The following is a 22,383-nucleotide window of genomic DNA, read 5'->3' as shown; positions in this document are numbered from 1 at the left end:
CCTTTCTTGCAGTCATGGTTCCTTTGACGAGACTTTTCATGAAACACACAGGCACAAATCCGCAATGAAAACTGGAAATGTCACAAAGCTAAGTATGGAACTTTCTCACATGCCCCTCAAAAGTCTCACTCACACACAGACATGCCATACACAAACACAATTCCTGAAAACATTGGCACCCAATTCCGGATGAGGAATCTGGGGTACTTCAGCATTACGCCTCTAGTCTTGGAGAACACACTACGCTGATGACGGATGACCGGATGGAATAAGCATTCAGAAGAAATGACAAACCATCTTTCAGCATCTTTATTGTGTTCCTGAGGCAACCAGTACATTGACCAATCCCCTTATCCTCTTTTGATTTGCTCATACAAATACCAATCAAATGCCATTGTGAGGAAAATCCATTTCTTGCCTGTCAGAACTAATTTTGATTGTACACTAGAAATGAAATTTGAAATGAAATGTATCCTGGATGATGTTAATCATGGACTCCACATTGATCTGCTCCATCTGAATACGACCACGGACACACATTTGATTGGCTAGAGAAACTCAGCTGAACTCTTTTGATTGGCTCAGCCTTCAGTGCAGTGTGAACTCATCCACTCCCTGTTTAATTGTGGACAAGCAACAGACTGTGAGTGAAACAGTCAAACAACACGGAACACTAACCGTGATCAGTTTTATTGAAATGATCAATGATAAGGGATGTCAGATTGTTTGGCCTCAGATTTGCAATGCGGAGTCAGGCTACATGATTCTATGATAATTTGTTCATGTGTGCACATAAATGCACGCACGCACACACACACACACACGCACACACACAGATAATTTCTCATCATAGCTTGAGCAAAGCAATAGAACATGCAAATACACATTTCAATGACAGCACTACACTGAGACAGAGGCAGTCATAACATATCACAACATCATATAGAGAACCTGGCTTTTAGTTTTATGACAGTAATGGGAAGAAGGGTCAAGCACGATTGACTGTTGTTTTGGGGTTAAACCTTAATGATACAGTATATATATATATATATATATATATCTTTCATTATGTAGTGTTGATGAATTAAAAGGTCAGTGATTTGAGTTATACACTCTAATTGAATGAATTAATGGGGGTTTTAGCACCACCATCATTCAGTCTGAGTGCTTGTGCATCCACATATACAGGATCGATCCTACAGTAGGCCCTACACACAAGGGCTTATTCTACTTTTCTTAGCTTTGGGTTTGGTTTTGCAGTACATACAGGGGATAATCTCACAAAACCTGTCAAGATCATGTCCGTGTCATATGTCACCCCTAAATAAAAAAAATAAAAAAAATATGAAATTAGGACAAATATCCATTGAGAATTTAAAACATTGAGAATTTAAACTTAAAAGTAAAATGTTGAGACACATTTAGGTAATGATAATTTTTCCTGATTTAAAAAAATACTGTCATACAATGATTTTTTATTTTTTTTTACTGTAAAACAGTTACAGTAATAAAAATAACAATTAAAAACTTAAATTCTAAAGTAAAATTTCAAGATGCATTAAGATAATAAAAATGTTTGCTGATTTAAAAATAGTGTAAAACAAGGATTTATTTTTTTACTGTAATACAGTAAAAATTTCTGTTTTACAGTTATGAGAATGACCATTAAGAATATAAATTCAAAAGTAAAATGTTGAGACACATTAAGGTAATGACAATTTATGCTGATTTAAAAAATATTGCAAATGGATGAGTTTTACTGTAATACAGTAAAATTACTGTATTACAGTTATGAGAATAACCATTGAGAATTAAAACTCAAAAGTAACATATTGAGATGCATTAAGGTAATGAAAATTTGTGCTGATTTAAAAACTACTGTAGTATGAGTTTTTAAAAAAAAAAAAAGTAAAACAGTAAAATTACTGTATTGTAGTTATGAGAATAACCATTGAAAATTAAAACTAAAAAGCAAAATGTTGTGATGCATTTAAGTAATGAAAATGTATGCTGATTTTAAAAAAGTACTGTAATACAGTAAAATGACTGTATTACAGTTATGAGAATGATCATTGAGAATTAAAACTAAAAAGTAAAATGTTGAGATGCATTTTTTCTGATTTAAAAAAATACTGTAATACAATGATTTTTTATTTTTACTGTAAAACAGTTAAAATTATTGTATTACAGTATTTAGAATTAAAAATGTGTACTTGTACGTCATGACACATTAAGGTAATACAAATTTATGCTGATTTAAAATATACTGTAATACAATAATTTTAACTGTTTTACAATAATAATTAAAAAAAATCATTGTATTACAGTAAATAGAATAACCATTAAAAACTAAAATTCTAAAGTAAAATGTCAAGATGCATTAAGGTCTGATTAATTGTCCTGAAAATAAATGGCCCATTTTCTTTATGTAAAATATAAATGTATTTTCTCTTATTGATTTTAAAATGTGATCTGGACATGTTTTCATGAGATTCAAACTTTTACATTTTTTATTTGTTTTATAGGTTTTGTGCACTTTTTTCACAACGTAACACCCGCTCGGACTGCATGTGGATTTGTGCTTACCAAAGTGTTTTTGTTTTCCGTAGAATAACAGGTTAAGAACAAACATATCATTTAACTCTCCTTCAACTTGAATGTGACTAACAAATGGACAATCTCTAAGCTTCATTAACTAGATTTTGGGGTCACTATGATGTCGACAGTGCTCTACCCTTCCTACCAATCACACTCACCATTGGTTTGCAGTTCCTTCATATCATTAACATTTTCTCTCCACACCTCAGTTTTTTGTTTCAAAACACTAGTATTGCCTGGCTCACAAGACAATCTACCGATGGCTGCCATTTCATTTTAGCCTACCAGCATAGCAGTAAACTAAGAAACATACATACATAACACATACACAAACACTGCACTATGACACATGCCCATACCATTAAAGGACAAAGGGAAACATTTAAAGGGATAGTTCACCCAAAAATGAAAATTCAGTCATACTTTACTCACCCTTATGTCATTCCAAACCTGTATGACACTTTCTACTGCGGAACACAAAAGGAGATTTTTTAAATGAATATCTCGGTACAATGGCAGTGGATATAGATTTACTTTCAAGTTTAAAAAAGGATGCAAAAGTACCATAAAAGTAGTCTATGCAACTTGTGCGTCATATTCCAAGTCTTTTGAAGCCACGCAAAAATTGTTGGTGAAAAACAACCCACAATTCAAGTCATTTTTTGGTGAAAATCTTGACGCACATTCATGAGCAACTCATTCACAGTGTTTACGCAAGAATTTGCATTTAGCGCTAAACATGTTTGCGCAAGTTCAACGCATGTGGAACGACGTGATGGTGAGTAAATTATGACAGAAGTTTCATTTTTGTCTGAACTACCTCTTTAATCTCCTCTACCGAATTTTGATTTTAGAATATGCACCCTATTTAAGGTACAATACATATTATATTTTGAGACAAACAAAACAAAATAGAGAAGAACATTTTCGCTGTCCAAACAGCACAAGAACAGACTCTCGAAATCACTGACCTCACTAAATAACTGGACTGCCTGGCTGTCAATCACATGTCAGGGACTCTTATTGGCTGAGAGATCGGCCCGCCGGTCGTCCTTCGGTAGCTTGTCAAAAACAGACTATATTTCACCATCCAAACGCATCAAAGTGCCTCAGTGTCCCCTTTACATGTAATTCAGGGTCTTCACCTCATGTATAAACTACAGAAAATATGTACAATATGTATCATGGGCTTAGCAAGAAACAACATATAAGCAACTGCAAACATCATATTTATAAATATTTGTTAGATCATATCGTACTCGCACTGTATATATATGGATATATGTATAGTTCTTCCGCTGTGAAATTAGCTCTATGGCAGTCTAGTTATTTTTTGACCTTTCACCCGAGTCAGTGACGTCATTGGAAAATGTCCAGAAATAGTAAACTCGTAAACACACGGGTCTTCGCAACCTTTGGTATTGTTCAGGTCAGTGCAAATACATGACAAATACACTTTCATATACAACGGAAACAATTTGTCAAAGAAAACAAGAATTTGTTTTCTTTGTAAAAAAAAAAAAAAAAAAAAAAGTGTTATTATTGAGAAAAAAAAGAGATATATGTGGACTGAGCCATGTGCAATGTGTTGGGTAGATATCTATGTTTGTCTGAGATTTTTAAGAAAGTGATGCAAGTAAAAAAAGAAAAAAAAAAAAGTTGAAGTCTGCGAGCTCCTGGACTCTAAATATGAGGGCCACAAAAAGAATCCCAGTCTTTGTAAGTGTTGGGGAAGTTCGTTTTTACTTTTCATTTATCTTTTTTTTTTTTTTTTAAGTTTTATTTGTAATCTTTTGTGGTGGGGGCTGAAGGAACAATTTTGCGAACTGTCAAAACAAATATGTATTACGAAAAAAAAAATACTGGTGCTTCTGTTACTCATATGCGAATAATACCACACCAGAACGACTGTTTCTTAAGAGACAATTTTTACGAAAACTGTTTCTCGTTTCTTCTGCATTTGTTTTTACTAAGGGGGGTTAAATTTTTTATATATCGGTTCTGACAAAAGGCATTTTACTACAACCTTTAATAAAGCAATGCCCCTTCTTAAGGCTAGGACATATTTCGTTTTTCTGCGTGCCATACTTTCTCGCGCTCAGCCTTTTGACCGCAAGCCCATTCGATACTCTTTTAGCACAGTTAACGCCAGGCAACGCCGAAAAGACCTGGACTGTGTCCATGTCTAGAAAAACAAGGCTGCATGCGGTCAGTCCGCACGTACTGTGTGTATTTGCAACACACACTCTGAAAACCGAAGTATACTTTGGCCTTTACTTCTTAAATGTGTTTAACAACATCGTTCTTAAAATGATAAATTCCGGATGCATAAGCAGGAACACATAGATTATTTACATTTTGCTTTATAACTTCAGTCTCCAACTTTGTTGGAGTAATGGGCATTTTAATTATCAAGTGTCACGTTTATTTGATTCCGAAAATACAGTAAGATCGAGAATACGGTAGAGGATTCATCACAAGCAATGAAATGTTCGCTCCAAATGTCAGACTAATTTAGGTGAGGATCGTGTTAAAATGTGTTAATGTGAGTAGAGTTTTGTTAGACATTCTCGTAGTTTAGAGCACACGTGGTTTGAGGGGAGAGGCAGAAACGCATTGGAAAATCAGTGAGCCACGGCCCCCGTATCGTCCTGGAAACTTTTTCTGTATGTAAATGAGCTCCCATAGTGTTCGTGCTGTAGTGTAATAGGTGAGCATTTAAAGGTTGTCCTATTCAAAGTGCCTTTTGTTCACAGACACCATCTTGTAAATGAGAACACCCGTCTTCTTTCCTTCTACTTCTCTTTAAGCTTTCTCAAGCCGTATACACAGTATATAGTACTACAAGAAAATGGATGTGATTTTGTTCTTCTTATTGTAAAATGATGGGGGGGGGGAAGTTGTTAAAAAATAAAATAAAAAATATTTTCTCTGTACCTCTGTCAGTCTCTCTTGCTCTGTTCCAAAACCTAGTGAGATGCCTATGTAGGCAGCATTTTAAGTCATCATAAATTGTGCAGAGGCTGTTCCAAAAATTAGGCAGTGTAATTATACAACCTTCTTAGATACCTTCTTTTGGCTGAATTCTTAGGCAGCATCACATGTATCCTCCACAGAGAAATCAATCCCAGCTCAGTGAACAAATCCATTCAAGATTGTAGACAAAATGATACAAATACTGATTATACAGTCAATATAATTCATTAATTACTGAAAAGTAATGCTAAAAACAATTCAGTCTAATTAAAAATTGACTATTTTACCCAATATTTGTATATCTATGCTTCTTTTTAGTGTTATGTTGTTAGCTTAGCAACATGCTAACACCAAACTATATTGAGATCCATTTAAGATTGTGGACAAAATGAGGCAAATATTGATTATAAAGTCAATATTATTCATTCATTACTGAAACGTAATGCTAAAATCAATTCAATCTAATTAAAAATGGACTACTTTACGCAATATTGGCAAATGTTATGCTGTTAGCTTAGCACCATGCTAACACCAAACTCTATTGAAATCAACTGAGTCAAGTCTCCCACGTGCATTACGTGATGAGTGCCGTTTCTGTGATGCACAAACTTTACCAAATGAGTCACTTCTAAGGGTGCCACCTTAGAAGGCAGTTGCCTATGTTGGCAGTAGACAGCAAGCAGCTCACCAGGTTTTGAATCAGAGCCTCTCTCAATCTTCTTGGCACTGTAGATGTCTCCCTATCTTTCTCTTTCCTCTCTCTCCCTACTTTTTGAAAGAGTTGGAAAAAAAAAATGTTGAACCTCTTTTTCTCTCGAGCAAGATGTTGTAAACTCTAATGTTATATCCCTGTCTGTATGCTTCACATGTTTATATCATGCACATCTCTCTCACTTCAGTCAAATGCAGTGGGCTTTGAGTAGAATCTGCCCCATTAATGCTGATCCAGGGCCAGCTTATGCTTCCTAAAACATAACTTCGACCAGAAGTAACAGAGCAACTTGAAGGGTCGGGTGTGTTGTGTCTTGGGAAGGGGTACGGCCCTGGGTAAGAGGTTTTTGTTGGCATCAGGGGCTTGGGTGTAGGTGAAGAGCACTGGACCAGGCAACACAGATCAACTGTCTTGTTTGTTTGTCTTATATTTATTTCAATTTTCCTTGCAATTTGGAGTCTCAAAAGAAACTCTTGGACTCCACAATTAAAGCATCTTTTTTAGTCATTGTATGAGACCTGCTATTTAAAAACTTGACTGATTATTTGCTAATTGCACCTTACAGACTGATTGGGCATAAGACAAATTGCACTAAGAACATGCCATACACAAAACAGCCTGCTTGCTAATAACTTGGACATGCAACAGAAAGGTTGCTTGTTCAATCCCAAATTGATGGTGAATTGCAATTGTGGATAAAGAGTGTCATCTTAATGACTTATCACACTTTGAATTCAGCAAGAGTAGTTCGAAAGTTTTGCTTCTGAAATCGGTCTGTGCTTACCGAAATTCAAATCACTGCCCCCCAGTAGCCAAAGCTAGGAATGTTGTTGAACATATGGGCATGCATGTGTGAGCTGCAGTGCTCGGGTGAAATGTCCACTGAGAATGGCATCTGAAGCTTGTCAGTAACAGTAACTAAATGGGATTTTAGGTCGATTTCAGTTAACATGAACTTTCGGAAGCAACCTGTTGATTTCCTGTGTGATCATGTTGGATTGTTTAATGCTTTCACCTTAATTTAAATAGTTAATTCATTCAAAAACCCCTTGTTTTATGTGCCAGAAAAATATGAGACATATTAAATATCTGATTTGTATATTTTCAAAAGATATTGCCCCCTTAAGAAGCGTCAAACATAGTTTGTCTACTTTTTGTCAGTGTAGCAAACTATATAAAAAAAATGTGCTTAACTTAAATTTTGAGTAGATTGTAAAGCTTATTTCAAATGAGCTTTTCTAACAAATGGATAGAGTTATGATTCGAGTTATTAATTAGAGTCAGTAAAACCAAAATCAGTATTATCAACAATTCCTCCTCCAGTAGCTGCTTGTGTCATGGTTAGTTACAGGTAGTGGCAGACTTCTGTTTATTTAAAATCTTTCCCAATTCACTAATGCACATGTAGCTGTACACATATAGGTCCATACATACCAGCTGGGAGGTGTCCCGATCCAGTGCTCTCCATCCCTGTGCGCCCTCACAAGAGCCCTTGGCGATCTGCATGTGTTATTTACAGATTCTTTTCCATTATAAAAACTAAAAGTTTGTAAAGAGCAGCACCTGATTGAATAAATGATGTTCTTGACTGTACAAAGGTCATGGTTTTGGTTTGTTTTATGGTGAGAAATCACCACCACTTTAATCAGTCAGTAAGACTTTATTGATCCCAAGAGAGAAGTTCAGACATTATAGTAAATTATACTATAAGTTTAGAAGCAGGCCCACATGGCATTTCTGCACAACTGGAATGCACATTATTTAAAGTTCTGCACATTCTGCACCATGTTTTTTTGTTTATTAAATATTTTGGGTAAATCGATATTGCATTCAGCTACCAATACAAGTGGAATACTTTTAAATTTGACCATATTCCGCAAATTTCCCCCAAAATCAATGCAGCAAATGCAACAAAAAGTCCAGATTCCATCTAGGCCTGCGTACAACATAACAAAGGAGCAATCCTTTACTTTGAATGTTTAAGGACACAATGAGTGCCTTTACATGCACAATTTTACAATGCTTAATAAGCCAACAATGTATGTGGTTATGTAAACACCATAAACGGCATTCCTTTATCTGGGTACGGTCATAAACGGTTAAAGCATAAACCGATCGACACAGGTACTTGGTGATTTTTTGAATAAGCTGGTTTTCGTGTTAGCGTAATGGCGTGCATGTAAATGCTCTCAGTGTTAAAAGTTTCTGGATTTGGTATACCTGCTAAAAAAGGTGAATATTTCACTTATTGAAGTTGAACTCTCAAATAGAATTTACTTTGCCCATAAACCCATTGTCAGCTTTACATAGATATGCTTCAAAAAATCTCTGACTTTGACTTTGCAATCTTGCAGCGCAAACTACATCGTGATGCTGTAACAGGCCTCTGTTTTTTTTTTTTTATCTCTGCAATGCAAGCAAGCTCTTCTTTGCTGTATTGGTACAAGTTGGTCCTCTTATACAGGAAAACTAAGTGAATCTATTAAATGTCTAAAAAGTAAATTAACCTCCCTAAATGAACCTTATTGTCATTTATACTTCTGAATATTTTGCTCCAACGGTGACGAGATGAGATTTATATGTCTGTTATAAGTAGTGATCGACCGATATGGGTTTTTTAATGGCCAATGCCGATACAATGCCAATATATCACACAATTTCATATAGTAAATAACATAAACATAAAATTGCTAAAAAAATGAATGAACTCTTATTTAGCACTATATTTACTCAATTTCACACAAAACCTGAACTTTGTAAAAAAGAATCTAAAAAAATAATATTGTATTTTAAATGGTAGATAGCAGTTTCTTCTAATTTCCATTTAGTCATCAAATTTTTGTAATTTATTTGCACATGAAGCAATTGTTAATATATTAGGAAGAAGGAAATAACAGAGCACACAGTAGTCCAGCAACCATGGATGGCATGTCCACGTTAGCAATCGCATTTTCTCAAAAAAATACTGAATCAAACCAATTGCACATACAGTTGAAGTCAGAAGTTTACATAAACTTTAGCCAAATACATTTAAACTCAGTTTTTTACAATTCCTGACTTTTATAGTAGAAAACATTCCCTGTCTTAGGTCAGTTAGGATCACTACTTTATTTTAAGAATAATAGTAGAGAGAATGATTTATTTCAGCTTTTATTTCTTTCATCACATTCCCAGTGGGTCAGAAGTCTACATACACTTTGTTAGTATTTGGTAGCATTGCCTTTAAATTGTTTAAATTGGGTCAAATGTTTTGGGTATCCTTCCACAAGCTTCTCACAATAAGTTGCTGGAATTTTGGCCCATTCCTCCAGACAGAACTGGTGTAACTGAGTCAGGTTTGGAGGCCTCCTTGCTCGCACATGCTTTTTCAGTTCTGCCCACAAATTTTCTATCGGATTGAGGTCAGGGCTTTGTGATGGCCACTCCAATACCTTGACTTTGTTGTCCTTAAGCCATTTTGCCACAACTTTGGAGGTATGCTTGGGGTCATTGTCCATTTGGAAGAACCATTTGCGACCAAGCTTTAACTTCCTGGCTGATGTCTTGAGATTTTGCTTCAATATATCCACATAACTTTCCTTCCTCATGATGCCATCTATTTTGTGAAGTGCACCAGTCCCTCCTGCAGCAAAGCACCCCCACAACATGATGCTGCCACCCCCATGCTTCACAGTTGGGATGGTGATCTTCGGCTTGCAAGCCTCACCCTTTTTCCTTTAAACATAACGATGGCATTATGGCCGAAAAGTTCCAATTTTGTTTCATCAGACCAGAAGACATTTCTCCAAAAAGTAAGATCTTTGTCCCCATGTGCACTTGCAAACTGTAGTCTGGTTTTTTATGGTGGTTTTGGAGCAGTGGCTTCTTCCTTGCTGAGCATCCTTTCAGGTTATGTCGATATAGGACTCGTTTTACTGTGGATATAGATACTCGTCTACCCGTTTCCTCCAGCATCTTCACAAAGTCCTTTGCTCTTGTTCTGGGATTGACAGAATGTGTCTCATTCCTGAGCGGTATGATGGCTGCGTGGTCCCATGGTGTTTATAGTTACGTATTATTGTTTGTACAAAAGAACCTTCAGGCATTTGGAAATTGTTCCCAAGGATGAACCAGATTTGTGGAGGTCCACATTTTTTTTCTGAGGTCTTGGCTGATTTCTTTTGATTTTCCCATGATGTCAAGCAAAGAGGCACTGAGTTTGAAGGTAGGCCTTAAAATACATCCACAGGTACACCTCCAATTCAGTACACCTCCAATCAGAAGCTAATTGGCTAATTGTCTAAAGGTTTTTCCAAGCTGCCTAAAGGCACAGTTAACTAAGTGTATGTAAACTTCTGACCCACTGGAATTGTGATATAGTCAATTAAAAGTGAAACAATCTGTCTGTAAACAATTGTTGGAAAAATTACTCATCATGCACAAAGTAGATGTCCTAAACGACTTGCCAAAACTAGAGTTTGCTAATATGAAATCTGTGGAGTGGTTAAAAAATAGGTTAATGACTTCAATCTAAATGTATGTAAACTTCTGACTTCAACTGTACAGTGCATAGTGAATAAGACATTTACTTATAGCACACGTGAAGCGCTTTTACTTTGAAGTTGCACTCACACGCTCATGCGGATCCAGCGCAAGCAGCACAATCTCCTAACAGTTTAAACGGCCTGGATCACCTACTTGGATTATGACCAATGACCGTCATGATTTGCGAATCAGAGGAAGTTTTGATTCTGGCTGATGGAATATGCGCTTCAGAGTAAGATATTAAATGAGCGCTCGACAGGAAGAAAACGGTGGATTTTTGTAAGGTTCGTGAATTACATCTTTTTAAACGCATATTTGCAGACGGTATATAATAGAGGTTTTGATATTTACCTTTTATCTTTAGAAAAGTTACAGGAAGCTGTAGAGTTACTGTTAGAATACGTGCTTCAGAGGAAGATTTATGAGCGTTCCACAGGATGCTGGATCTGCTGAAGTTTTGTGAGGTTGGTTTATTACATCTGTTTAAACGAGATATGTGCATATTTGCAGATGTTATATGATATTAGTTTTATTGATATTTGCCTTTTTATCATAAGACAAGTCAGTTAAGTTGCAGGGAACTGTTGAGGAGAGAGAGGGAGAATGAAACAGGTGAGCACTTTAACATTATGAGCTCAAACGCATCTGTTGCGGCTCTGATAAGCGGACCATTTGAATGACACTGTGTTGCACACCGGTCTATTATTGTAGTAACATGATGGCACATAACAAAACGAACCGTGACTGGTCGTTTACATGTCTCAGTCGCTGCACATGTAAGCAGGCGATTCTCAGCGCCCTCAAGAAACAAACAGGCCAAAGGGGAAAATTTATCAGCCGATGCAATAATTAAAATATTCAGGCGATATATCGGTCGACCGCTAGTTTTAAGTAATAAATAAGGAGCTTTAAAAGGTAAAGTGTAATTTCTGCGCCACCCAACAGAATTGCAAAAATAATGACTGTTCAAATAAGTTTTAAACACTGCCCCATCTTCCACTGATCGGGCAAACGGACTGTCTGGTGCAGTCAGGACACTCAAACACATTGTAATTTTGTTCGATGCCACTAGTTGCACAGAAATTACACCCTGAAATGGGACAGGTCGGGTAGTCAAACAAATCGTTTATCAGCTTGGTCAGATTCTTTGCTTCCAGATTTGACATGACATCCTCCATCGCAGTACATTCATTTACATAAACACTGTTAGAGACGGAGTTTAAAACTGATATTATTTGGACTACATCTTATGTCATGTTTTAATGCTGTTATCACATTCATCTGGAGGGTGTCCTTTGAGAAATACAGAAATATCTCTGATATTAGAGAATTATATAAAATTCTCCTTTAGACATATATTATTAATCCTTCTCCAAAATAAAAACAAACAAGCGATGCTTATCCGCACATCTAACCTTGCTTATCATATCCCATAATACTACTAGGAGAGCGTTTACTTTCAACTATTGCCGATTTAGTCAAATATTCCCTAAGGGAACAAACACACACACACATTCACGTGCAAGCACACCCCTTCAACATGCTAGAGTGCATTCAATCCAAATGCCAACAATTCCATTGGAATTTTTTCATCATTGAAATGCATCCGCCCCATCCCCACCCAGTCTGCGAGTCTCCCCTTGACTTATAAACTCAAAGAAATAATGGGGTCCCGAGTAGATGCAGTGCTTGTGTAGTGGAGGGGGAAGGGGCACGCGGGCACTCCACAACTCTCATTCGTCCTCGAAATTCTGATTGAGCAGGAAGTTGGCTGCCAGATTCTCGTTCTTCTCGCAGGCAAAGTACGCCTGGACCACCAGGGCTTCGGAAAACCCAAGAGCTTTTAACTGAAAGAGAGAAAGAAAATGGAAAAAGAAGATTATTTATAAGGGAAAAACAAAACTTTTCTTCCTTTATTTAAAAGCTTCACCTTGAGTCCACCTTATTACAATTATTCAGGACAAATTAAATTAACCATAAATTTTGTTTGTTTGTAACGCCATGCAAGCTAATTTTCATGGCAAAATCCAGCTAAAACAACTATAATACAGTATATAAGCGGTTTAACCTCGTGCAACCCCACGTCCACATACATGGACATTGTAACGTATGATTTAAATTCATTTAAACTGACTGAATACTGTTCACAAGACTCTAGACTTTCATTTAAGGGTTAAACTTAACCACACAGTCACGTGACAACAACAACATGACGCCGATTTCAGTGAAGCGCTTCTACAGGCGCAGAGCTAACAAAAGTGCCACTGGTAAGAAATCTCTTTAAGGTTTTTCATTTTTCGCACATCAGCGCACTGATAAACAATTTTGGGAAATTATTCCATCAAGTTGAAAAAACATGTTAGTTATTTTGAATAACTTTCAACATTAACATTGGGTCATTTCACTTCATTTTAACATACATTTTGTTATATTTTATTTTGTTATCACTGTTGAAAACAGTTCTATTCATTATATGGCTGCCCCTGACCAAAGATTTTCCTAGTCGACTAGTAGTCGTTAATTTAAGCCATCAGTCGACATTTTACAAGCGCACACACGAAGCGAGCCGCAGCGACACCTGCAAAAGCGGGAATTATTCTGAATGTGTCGGAAAAACCAGCAAGGAGACTGTCTGAACAGTTTGTTAATTTATAGAGAGAAATGCACATTAGGGTTGTGCCGACAGACGATTATCTCGGGGATCGACGATGGTCCGAGTGATCACCAATAGCTGATGCATTTGACGATGTCAAGATGACATTTGGCTCATTTTCCCATGTATTAAATTATTATTATTATTAGTCTATTATTATTATTATCAAATTAATATTACAAATAATTTGCCCGTAGTCACACAGACACGTGCTTGAAGAAACACTTTATTATACTGTTAAGAAATTAAGAAAAGCCGTCTATACGCATGTATGACACGCTGTTTGTACGGAGGCCTGCAGTCTCCTGGAACATGTGCATGTAAAAGGTTCTCACTCTTTCTTTGTTTCTGTCTTCTGAATTTTTTTGTTGCAAGAACAGTATCGTCTATGAGTGCTGCAAATGACCTCAGACATCTCAGCTCAGGAGGTGTTTTGATTTCAGTTTGCTTTATTTCCACAGAGCAGTTCTTTGTGACCACAACTCTACAGCCTATACATCTGTGATTAAAACATAAAATAATACAAAAACAAGTTCACCCAGAACCGTGATTATTATCATCATTATAATTATTTTTATGTCTTCATTTGTGTAAGTAATTTTCCGCTTTTATCACTTTATTATTTATTTATTTGCTTTTTCGTTTCATTTGGAGTGCAATTTGAATTTAGAGATGTATTTGATTTACATTTTTTAAATAAATTAATTACATTTTCAATGCAAAATCACTACAGCAAGAATATTCACCGATCCCTCAGCCCGGGGATTTCCGATGTAACTGGATATATATATATATATATATATATACTCGTGGAGGAGGGAACAAAAATTTATTCACACACATGATGTATTTTCCCAGACAACGAAATACCCGTCAGGTAGAGAATGCACAGATGAAGTATGTTCTTTGCCAGAGAGATGTTGACAACTGTTTTTGAACAACAGTTCAATGTGTGTGTTGAACAACACACATTTTAAATGCACTTATTTTTTTTCCAGTTTCATTTGAAATTTTTGTTAAAATAAATAAAAAATAAAGTTCAAAGTTTGAAATCAAGGTGTCTTGCTTTATTGTGTAGGCTTAACCCTAACCCTGCTTAATGAAAATCACCCCATAATACCACCTAATATCCAACCAGCGGTAATACCGGTGTTCGTCGGTTTCCTCGGACCAACCGACCAATCAAAACTTGGTCGACCAAGACTCTTCTCATGGACTAAAGTTTGGTCGACTATCAGGGGGCAGCCCTAATTCATTAACAATAGTAAATGCATTCCTATATATTTACTGTGCATTTTCACATTGAGAATCAATAGGTTCATCAAAAAGCTGATAAATGTTGCTTTCAGAGGCTTTATATGGAGTAAGGACAAAAATAATATGCATTTTGAACTGAGACCAGTGCAGATAGACAGCACACTGGAGGTTAAGTCATTCACTAAATAGGGAGCAAGGGAGCATCCTATAGTTTTCCTGTGCAGCTAAATGCATTCACCCATAAAATCTGACCAAAAGTTCAGTTTCAGGCTGCAGATGATGTTTGGATCACTCAACATGTTCGGCAGACATGAGACAATGATGATCAATACATAGATTCAGAATTTATCATTTTATTTTTAAATGGTTGTCAGTGATTGGATGATGCTGGACATTACTTAATCAGAATTAATTATGCTAATTTCTGATGTAATGTCTGTAACGTCTCAAAAACATGAATAATCAACACTCCTGGAAACATAACAATTTAATAAAATAAAATAAAAATCTGACTTTCAATAGCTTGTTATTATTTAAAATTTCACAACATAGTCCCGCTGTCCACATATGAGGACATCAATTTTTAGGAAAATTATTTCCTCTAGAATTTTTTTACTAAGTGCTACTAGTTACAAATCAAAAAGGGAAATGCACACAGCAGTCACACTTGAGTCTCAGGAGGTTAAGATCCATTTTTAATACAAATTCAAAAATTAAATCTGGACTGACTTTGTTAAAAACCTTTTAAAGAGTGTCCGCAGAATTAAACACATTTTGCAGAGGACTAGAAACACCACAGTCCAATAAAATATGTTTGCTGTGGCACCGGAAGTAAACGGGAAAAAAACCTGAACCCCAACCGACCAAACATACTGGACAGTGTTTTTCACTCACCCTCTCGATGGCTTCTTTTTCCTGTGGTGTCACTTGGATGTAACTGCCGGGTGCTCCCTCGTCACCAATAGCACCCAGGTCAGCGAACTCCCCGCCATCTCCGCCCTCCCCCTCGCCAACCGGTGCATTTAACATCTGGATGAACAGCTCCTGATGCTGGCTGATTTGCTGCCATCAACAAAAATATTGTCACAGTAAGTACCAGACATTAACAACACTGCAATGCTGTATGCTTTCCACATCATCATCATCATCATCATCAGGAGAAAGACTGCTGATCACCTGCAGTAGTTCTGGGTTCTCCTGACCCAGCTGCTGTAGGAGGGCTGGCAGTAAGGACGGGTTCTGCTGGATCACCTGCCTCATGCTCTGAAACTGCGGCTGTGAACGCAGGAACTCCAGAGGGTTCTCACCTAATACAAGGACAAATCTGTCTTTGAAGTAGAGCTGAGCAATATTTGTGCAATGACTGCGGACTAGATCAAATTAAACAACATCGTAAATATCACAATAATTGTATTGGGCATTTTATTTTGCCATTGGGTTTCCTAGTTAGACTAGTTTTGAGTTTCTTATTTGTCTCGCAACTTGCAAGTATGAGAGTGTTAAAGGAATAGTTCACCCGAAAATGAAAATTCTCTCATCATTTACTCACCCTCATGCCATCCCAGATGTGTATGACTTTTTTCTTCTGCTGATCACAAAGATTTTTAGAAGAATATTTCAGCTCTGTAGGTCCATACAATGCAAGTGAATGGTGACCAGAATTTTGAAGGTCCAAAAAGCACATTAACCACATTTTACTATAAATTCTCCTCCCTGCCCAGTAGGTGGCGACATACACTAAGACTGTGAATTGCCAAAAACAAAAGAATGTGAAAGTGAAAGTGGAGACTTGTAGTAAAAAAAGGACTTATATATTGATCTGTTTTAGGGATGCACCGATATGGAATTTCTGGGCCAATACGATAACCGATAATTCACAGCTCATTATGGCCGATACCGATAACCGATATTTTTTAAAAGTTTTCAATTTTAATCCTTTAACCTGGAACTGCTAGCTTATAAATTAAAAGCTTCTCATTTGAAAAATATGTGTCATTTAAAAGCTTGAAATTTGGACTTACTGCTGTTTGAACATGAACCAGAAATGTGCCTATATTACAGATGAATGCTGATCTGAATGACAAATAAATGACAATGCACCATAAATTGTATGGTGCCCATTTATGTGTGTTTACTGTAATCCTGATGACTCGATAACAGAGAGAGAATAATGAACTTCTAAAAGCTGTGTTAATGCATTAAACCAAAATGAGGCTATGAACTGCATGTAATGAACATGAAACAACAAAGCACACAATGCAAACCATAATCTCTGTATAAATAGTGTAATATTTATGCTAGCAGCAAGACTGAGTTCAGTGGTGGTTTGTGTGTGTTGTGTATGTGTGCTTATGCGCGTCTCATTCGCAGACGCTTGTTTCATCTGTAACAGTTCCACTGTATAACTTATGAAATATGAACACAACAATCATAATGGGAACAGATAACATCATACAGATCGAATAGTCATCAAGAGTCAATGTTAGAAAAGTCTCAACTCACAGAATACAACGAGCACATTCGTTTCACTCACAAACTAACAAAAAACTCACAAAAAACAGTGTTTTTAGCCATCTCGAGTCACTCTGTGAGAAATATTTCAATATAATGTACCATGTTAGGTTGTGTTTTAATCACAATGCTATGAGTAACAATGTGCAATTTCCCACATTCTGTTTATGTTTCATGATGTAATAAGTGAAAATGATCAACCCCAATTAACATACATACATGTTTTTGTTGCATTTGTTTATTGCCTCATGAAACAAACAGAATATGGGAAACGGCATGTTGTTACTTATAGCAGATGATCCCGAATTAAAACCAGACCCAAAACAATGTAACAAGGTGCGGAGATGTTGAAATATTCCTCACAGCGCAACAAGAGCTTGTCTTTCACTCCCACAGACATGCTGTGTGTACGCGCGCACACTGTCGTTTGAGGCTGCCCGAGTCTCTACCTGAAGGAAAAACTCTGCAGGCAGTCAGAGATTCTCAGCCGCAAGCAAATAAACCGTAACAAATTATCAAAACATATTGGGAAAAAAAAAAAAAAAAAAAACAAATAATATCGGCAGTAATTCCATTATGGGCGCGATAATAATATTTTTATTTTCCCGGTTATCGGTGAATAATATATAGGTGGCCGAAATATCGTGCATCCCTAATCTGTTTCTCACCCACACCTATCATATCACTTCAGAAGACAGGGATTAAACCACTAGAGCAGGGGTGTCAAACTCAGCTCCTGGAGGGCCGCAGCTCTGCAGAGTTTAGTTCCAGCCTTGCTCCAAAATGCCTCCTTGTAATCTTCAAGCACTCCTGAAGACCTTGATTAGCTGCTTCAAGTGTGTTTAATTAGGGTTGGAGCTAAACTCTGCTTGACTGTGGCCCTCCAGGAACTGAATTTGACACCCCTGCACTAGAGTCTTATAGATTACTTTTATGCTGCCTTTATTTGCTTTTTGGAGCTTCAAAGTTCTGGGCACCATTCACTTGTATTGTATGGGCCAACAGAGATGAAATACTCTTCTAAAAATCTTCATTTGTGTTCAGCAGAAGAAAGAAAGCCATACACATCTGGGATGGCATGAGGATGAGTAAATGATGAGAATTTTCATTTTTGGGTGAACTGTCTTTTTAAGAAAGATGTTTTGTGTCTCTTATTTAAAATTCTGTAGAAACTATAACATGTCTAAACTATGACAATCTCAACGAAGAGTGAACTACACCAACTCAATGTTTGTGAAAATCGTTTTTGTCCATTTTTCAAAAATCACAGCTGTCCCACAGATGTGGCGTCATTTCCACCACACCAAACAATTTTGCCCCAAATAAAATGTTATCAAAGGTTAGTGTACATGTCAACCAAGTCAACAAAAGTGTCAGTGAATGAGACAAGTGATGTTCAAAGAAAACAAATAAAAATCAAGGTAAACCACATGCGAGCAGAACATTTTTATTGAGAGTCATTTCAAATCAAGCTGTAATTTTGCCAAATTATGCAAACATTTTGAAAATATTATTTCAATGGGTGTATTTAGAATACATAAAATGTTTGCGTCGAGTCTGAAGGGGTCTGAATTATTATTTATTTATTTTTTTATAGCTAAATATGACCATATACTTTACTCTAAAGAGAGACTACACAAATAAAAAACATCTTTCTTGTGGACCATGCTCATTGTTTTATATGTTTCTCACCTTCTGTGGAGGGTGTGTCAGTGGGCAGTTGGACTGGGGCAGGGCTGGTTTCCTGAACAGGGACTGAAGGGATCCCCTGAGACAGAAGACATCACCACACTCACATTCGTATACATGCACAGAGCAAAATAATACAGAAGTGTACAATGTAAAACTCTCAAAGCTTGCAGCTGTGCGCAAAAACAAAATGTACACAGTGCAGACCATATCATCAAAAGCTTTCTCAGGTGTCCAGGAAGTCTTTTACTTTTTGTGTAATTATGAGTGTAAGATCTGCATGTAGGAAACTAAAACTTGTGTGAGCAGCACACAAGTCACTCACATTGAGCAGGTACTCCACAGCACGATGAGGGTTATTATAACTGGCCTTGAGTGCAGCCACCACTTTATCTCGTTCATAGCCCATAGACATGATATTAGTCAGCATGGCATCATACTCCTGACCCGTCACTGCATAACACACGCAAGAACATCAGAAAACACAAGACAGGAAGTATGGCATTTTACACTTGCTGCAGCTTTTTATAAATGAACGCTTCTTGTACACCCTTACTGCAAAATAACCATAAAAAACTAGATTTTCATAATCAAAGTGTCTGGAAATGATCTTGGCTTTTACCTAATGTTGAAGATGCATCTTCCCCATCAGCCACGAGGCCCCTACCACTGCAAAACAAGTCAGTTGGTCAGTTAGCCAGTGTATAAATGTCTCCAATAAGACTCAATGGACTGACTAAAATGTACATGCTGGCTCGTGGGCAAATTTCACTAGTCTAAACAAGCATTTCCAATATCTAGCTGGTGAAATAGATTCGAGCAAAGCAAAACTAGAAAACTGTATTCACTATATAAATGTTCATGACTATTTAAAGGGACAGTTCACCCCAAAATGAAAATTCTTTCATCATTTATTCACCCGTATGCCATCCCAGATATGTAGGACTTTCTTTCTTCTACTGAACACAATGAAGATTTTTAGAAGAATATTTCAGCTCTGTAGGTCCATACAATGCAAGTGAATGGTGACCAGAACTTTGAAAGTCCAAAAAGCACATAAAGTCAGCATAAAAGTAATCCATACGACTCCAATGGTTAACTCCATGTCTTCAGAAGTGATATGATAAGTGTGGGTGAGAAACAGATCAATATTTAAGTCCTTTTTTACTATAAAATCTCTTCCTTGCCCAGTAGATGACGAAATGCACGAAGAAAGTGAATCGCCAAAAACAAAAGAAGAAGAATGTGAAAATGAAAGTGGAGATTTATAGTAAAAAAAGGACTTAAATATTGATCTGTTTCTCACCCACACATCATATCACTTCTGAAGACATGGATTTATCACCGGAGTCATATGGATTACTTTTATGCTGCATTTATGTGCTTTTTGGACTTTCAAAGTTCTGGTCACCATTCACTTGCATTGTATAGACCAACAGAGCTGAAATATTCTTCTAAAAATCTTCGTTTGTGTTTAGCAAATGAAAGAAAGTCTTACATATCTGGGATGGCATGAGGGGGAATAAATGATGAAATAATTTCCATTTTTGGGTGAACTATTCCTTTAAGGTTTTTCTCATTTTCATGACTGTGAGAACCCTGTTTTACGATTGCAGTAGACAGCACACTGACAATCTTCAATAATACTAACAATAAAACAAAACTTCACATATCATGTTTATAAGGCATTATGGTTAAGGCCTCACCCGTCAGGGCTCTGCACAGGTGAGACAGATATCGGAGGGTCATCTGGGCACTCGTCTTTAGGAATGCAGATGGCTGCAGGGGCCGGAACAGGAGGAGGAGATGAAGAGGAAGGTGCAGCAGATTTGGGCAGCTCTGGGGGTGGGACGGGTGGCGCGGGTGGCGACTTTGTCTAGAAGAGAAAAATCTTCATACTCAAAACATATAATCCGAAAAAACACGATCAGACTTTATGTATTCGAGTGTGCTATTTCTGCGCTGAAAGACTTTGACATCTGACCTTCGACACCATCACCACCACAAAATTCTTCTCGTCAATTTTGTAGTCCTTGATAGGCGTGTCGTCCTGCAGGATTTTTCCGGCGTAGATGAGCTTCTGTCCTGCCACTGGAAAACTGTCACTGCCCTTTTCAGCCTCAATCTTCTCCTTCAGTGCCATCACCTTAGTTATTACAATGATTAAAATTATTCATTTACATCACCAAAGGAGATGTCTATCTATATATCTGTCTGTCTATCTAATTTAATTATCACACATTATACATATACAGTGAAATTCTTTTTTTTTCCCCACATACCCCAGTGAAGGGTCAGCCATGATATGGCACCCCTTGCTCAAGGGCCCAACAGTGGCATCTTGGCAGTACTGGGGCTTGAACCCCTGACCTTCTGATCAGTAAATCAGAGCCTTAACCGCTGAGCCAACAACATCTGTCTGTCTATATATATATATATATATATATATATATATATATCTATCTGTCTGTATATTTATACACACACTATATTGCCAAAAGTATTCGCTCACCTGCCTTTAGACACATATGAACTTAAGTGACATCCCATTCTTAATCCATAGGGTTTAATATGACGTCGGCCCACCCTTTGCAGCTATAACAGCTTCAACTCTTCTGGGAAGGCTTTCCACAAGGTTTAGGAGTGTGTTTATGGGAATTTTTGACCGTTCTTCCAGAAGCGCATTTGTGAGGTCAGACACTGATGTTGGACGAGAAGGCCTGGCTCGCAGTCTTCGCTCTAATTCATCCCAAAGATGCTCTATCGGGTTGAGGTCAGGACTCTGTGCAGGCCAGTCAAGTTCTTCCACACCAAACTCGCTCATCCATGTCTTTATGGACCTTGCTCTGTGCACTGGTGCGCAGTCATGTTGGAACAGGAAGGGGCCATCCCCAAACTGTTCCCACAAAGTTGGGAGCATGGAATTGTCCAAAATCTCTTGGTATGCTGAAGCATTCAGAGTTCCTTTCACTGGAACTAAGGGGCCAAGCCCAGCTCCTGAAAAACAACCCCACACCATAATCCCCCCTCCACCAAACTTCACAGTTGGCACAATGCAGTCAGACAAGTACCGTTCTCCTGGCAACCGCCAAACCCAGACTCATCCATCAGATTGCCAGATGGAGAAGCGTGATTCGTCACTCCAGAGAATGCGTCTCCACTGCTCTAAAGTCCAGTGGTGGCGTGCTTTTCACCACTGCAATACTGACGCTTTGCATTGCACTTGGTGATGTATGGCTTGGATGCAGCTGCTCGGCCATGGAAACCCATTCCATGAAGCTCTCTACGCACTGTTCTTGAGCTAATCTGAAGGCCACATGAACTTTGGAGGTCTGTAGCGATTGACTCTGCAGAAAGTTGGCGACCTCTGCGCACTAAGCGCCTCAGCATCCGCTGACCCCGCTCTGTCATTTTACGTGGCCTACCACTTCGTGGCTGAGTTGCTATCATTCCCAATCGCTTC

At 37.5% G+C, this 22,383-nt stretch overlaps 2 protein-coding genes across 3 annotated transcripts in view; one reads left to right on the top strand and one right to left on the bottom strand.

Moving 5' to 3' along the window:
- The window catches only part of LOC127443780 (nuclear factor 1 X-type-like), a 140,544-nt gene extending 128,346 nt beyond the window's left edge, over positions 1–12,198 (top strand). For both annotated transcript variants that reach the window (XM_051702669.1, XM_051702672.1), the window contains one exon: positions 13–12,198. In XM_051702669.1, coding sequence (XP_051558629.1) covers positions 13–27 — 15 coding nt within the window. In that variant the 3' untranslated portion in view covers positions 28–12,198. The remainder of the gene's footprint in view (positions 1–12) is intronic.
- LOC127443793 (UV excision repair protein RAD23 homolog A-like) overlaps positions 11,916–22,383 on the bottom strand; it is a 14,758-nt gene continuing 4,290 nt past the window's right edge. Inside the window, exons 2-9 of the mRNA XM_051702697.1 lie at positions 20,905–21,066; positions 20,627–20,796; positions 19,543–19,589; positions 19,246–19,373; positions 18,924–18,999; positions 15,897–16,027; positions 15,615–15,782; positions 11,916–12,657 (exon numbers count right to left, since the gene is read on the bottom strand). Of these exons, the coding sequence (XP_051558657.1) occupies positions 12,544–12,657; positions 15,615–15,782; positions 15,897–16,027; positions 18,924–18,999; positions 19,246–19,373; positions 19,543–19,589; positions 20,627–20,796; positions 20,905–21,066 (996 nt within the window). The 3' untranslated portion in view covers positions 11,916–12,543. The remainder of the gene's footprint in view (positions 12,658–15,614; positions 15,783–15,896; positions 16,028–18,923; positions 19,000–19,245; positions 19,374–19,542; positions 19,590–20,626; positions 20,797–20,904; positions 21,067–22,383) is intronic.

The sequence above is a fragment of the Myxocyprinus asiaticus genome, chromosome 7 (genome assembly GCF_019703515.2).
Source record: "Myxocyprinus asiaticus isolate MX2 ecotype Aquarium Trade chromosome 7, UBuf_Myxa_2, whole genome shotgun sequence".
NCBI classification, from domain to species: Eukaryota; Metazoa; Chordata; class Actinopteri; order Cypriniformes; family Catostomidae; genus Myxocyprinus; species Myxocyprinus asiaticus.
The sequence above is the reverse complement of the archived record's forward strand: the minus strand, read 5'-3'. Positions and strand labels throughout refer to the sequence as shown.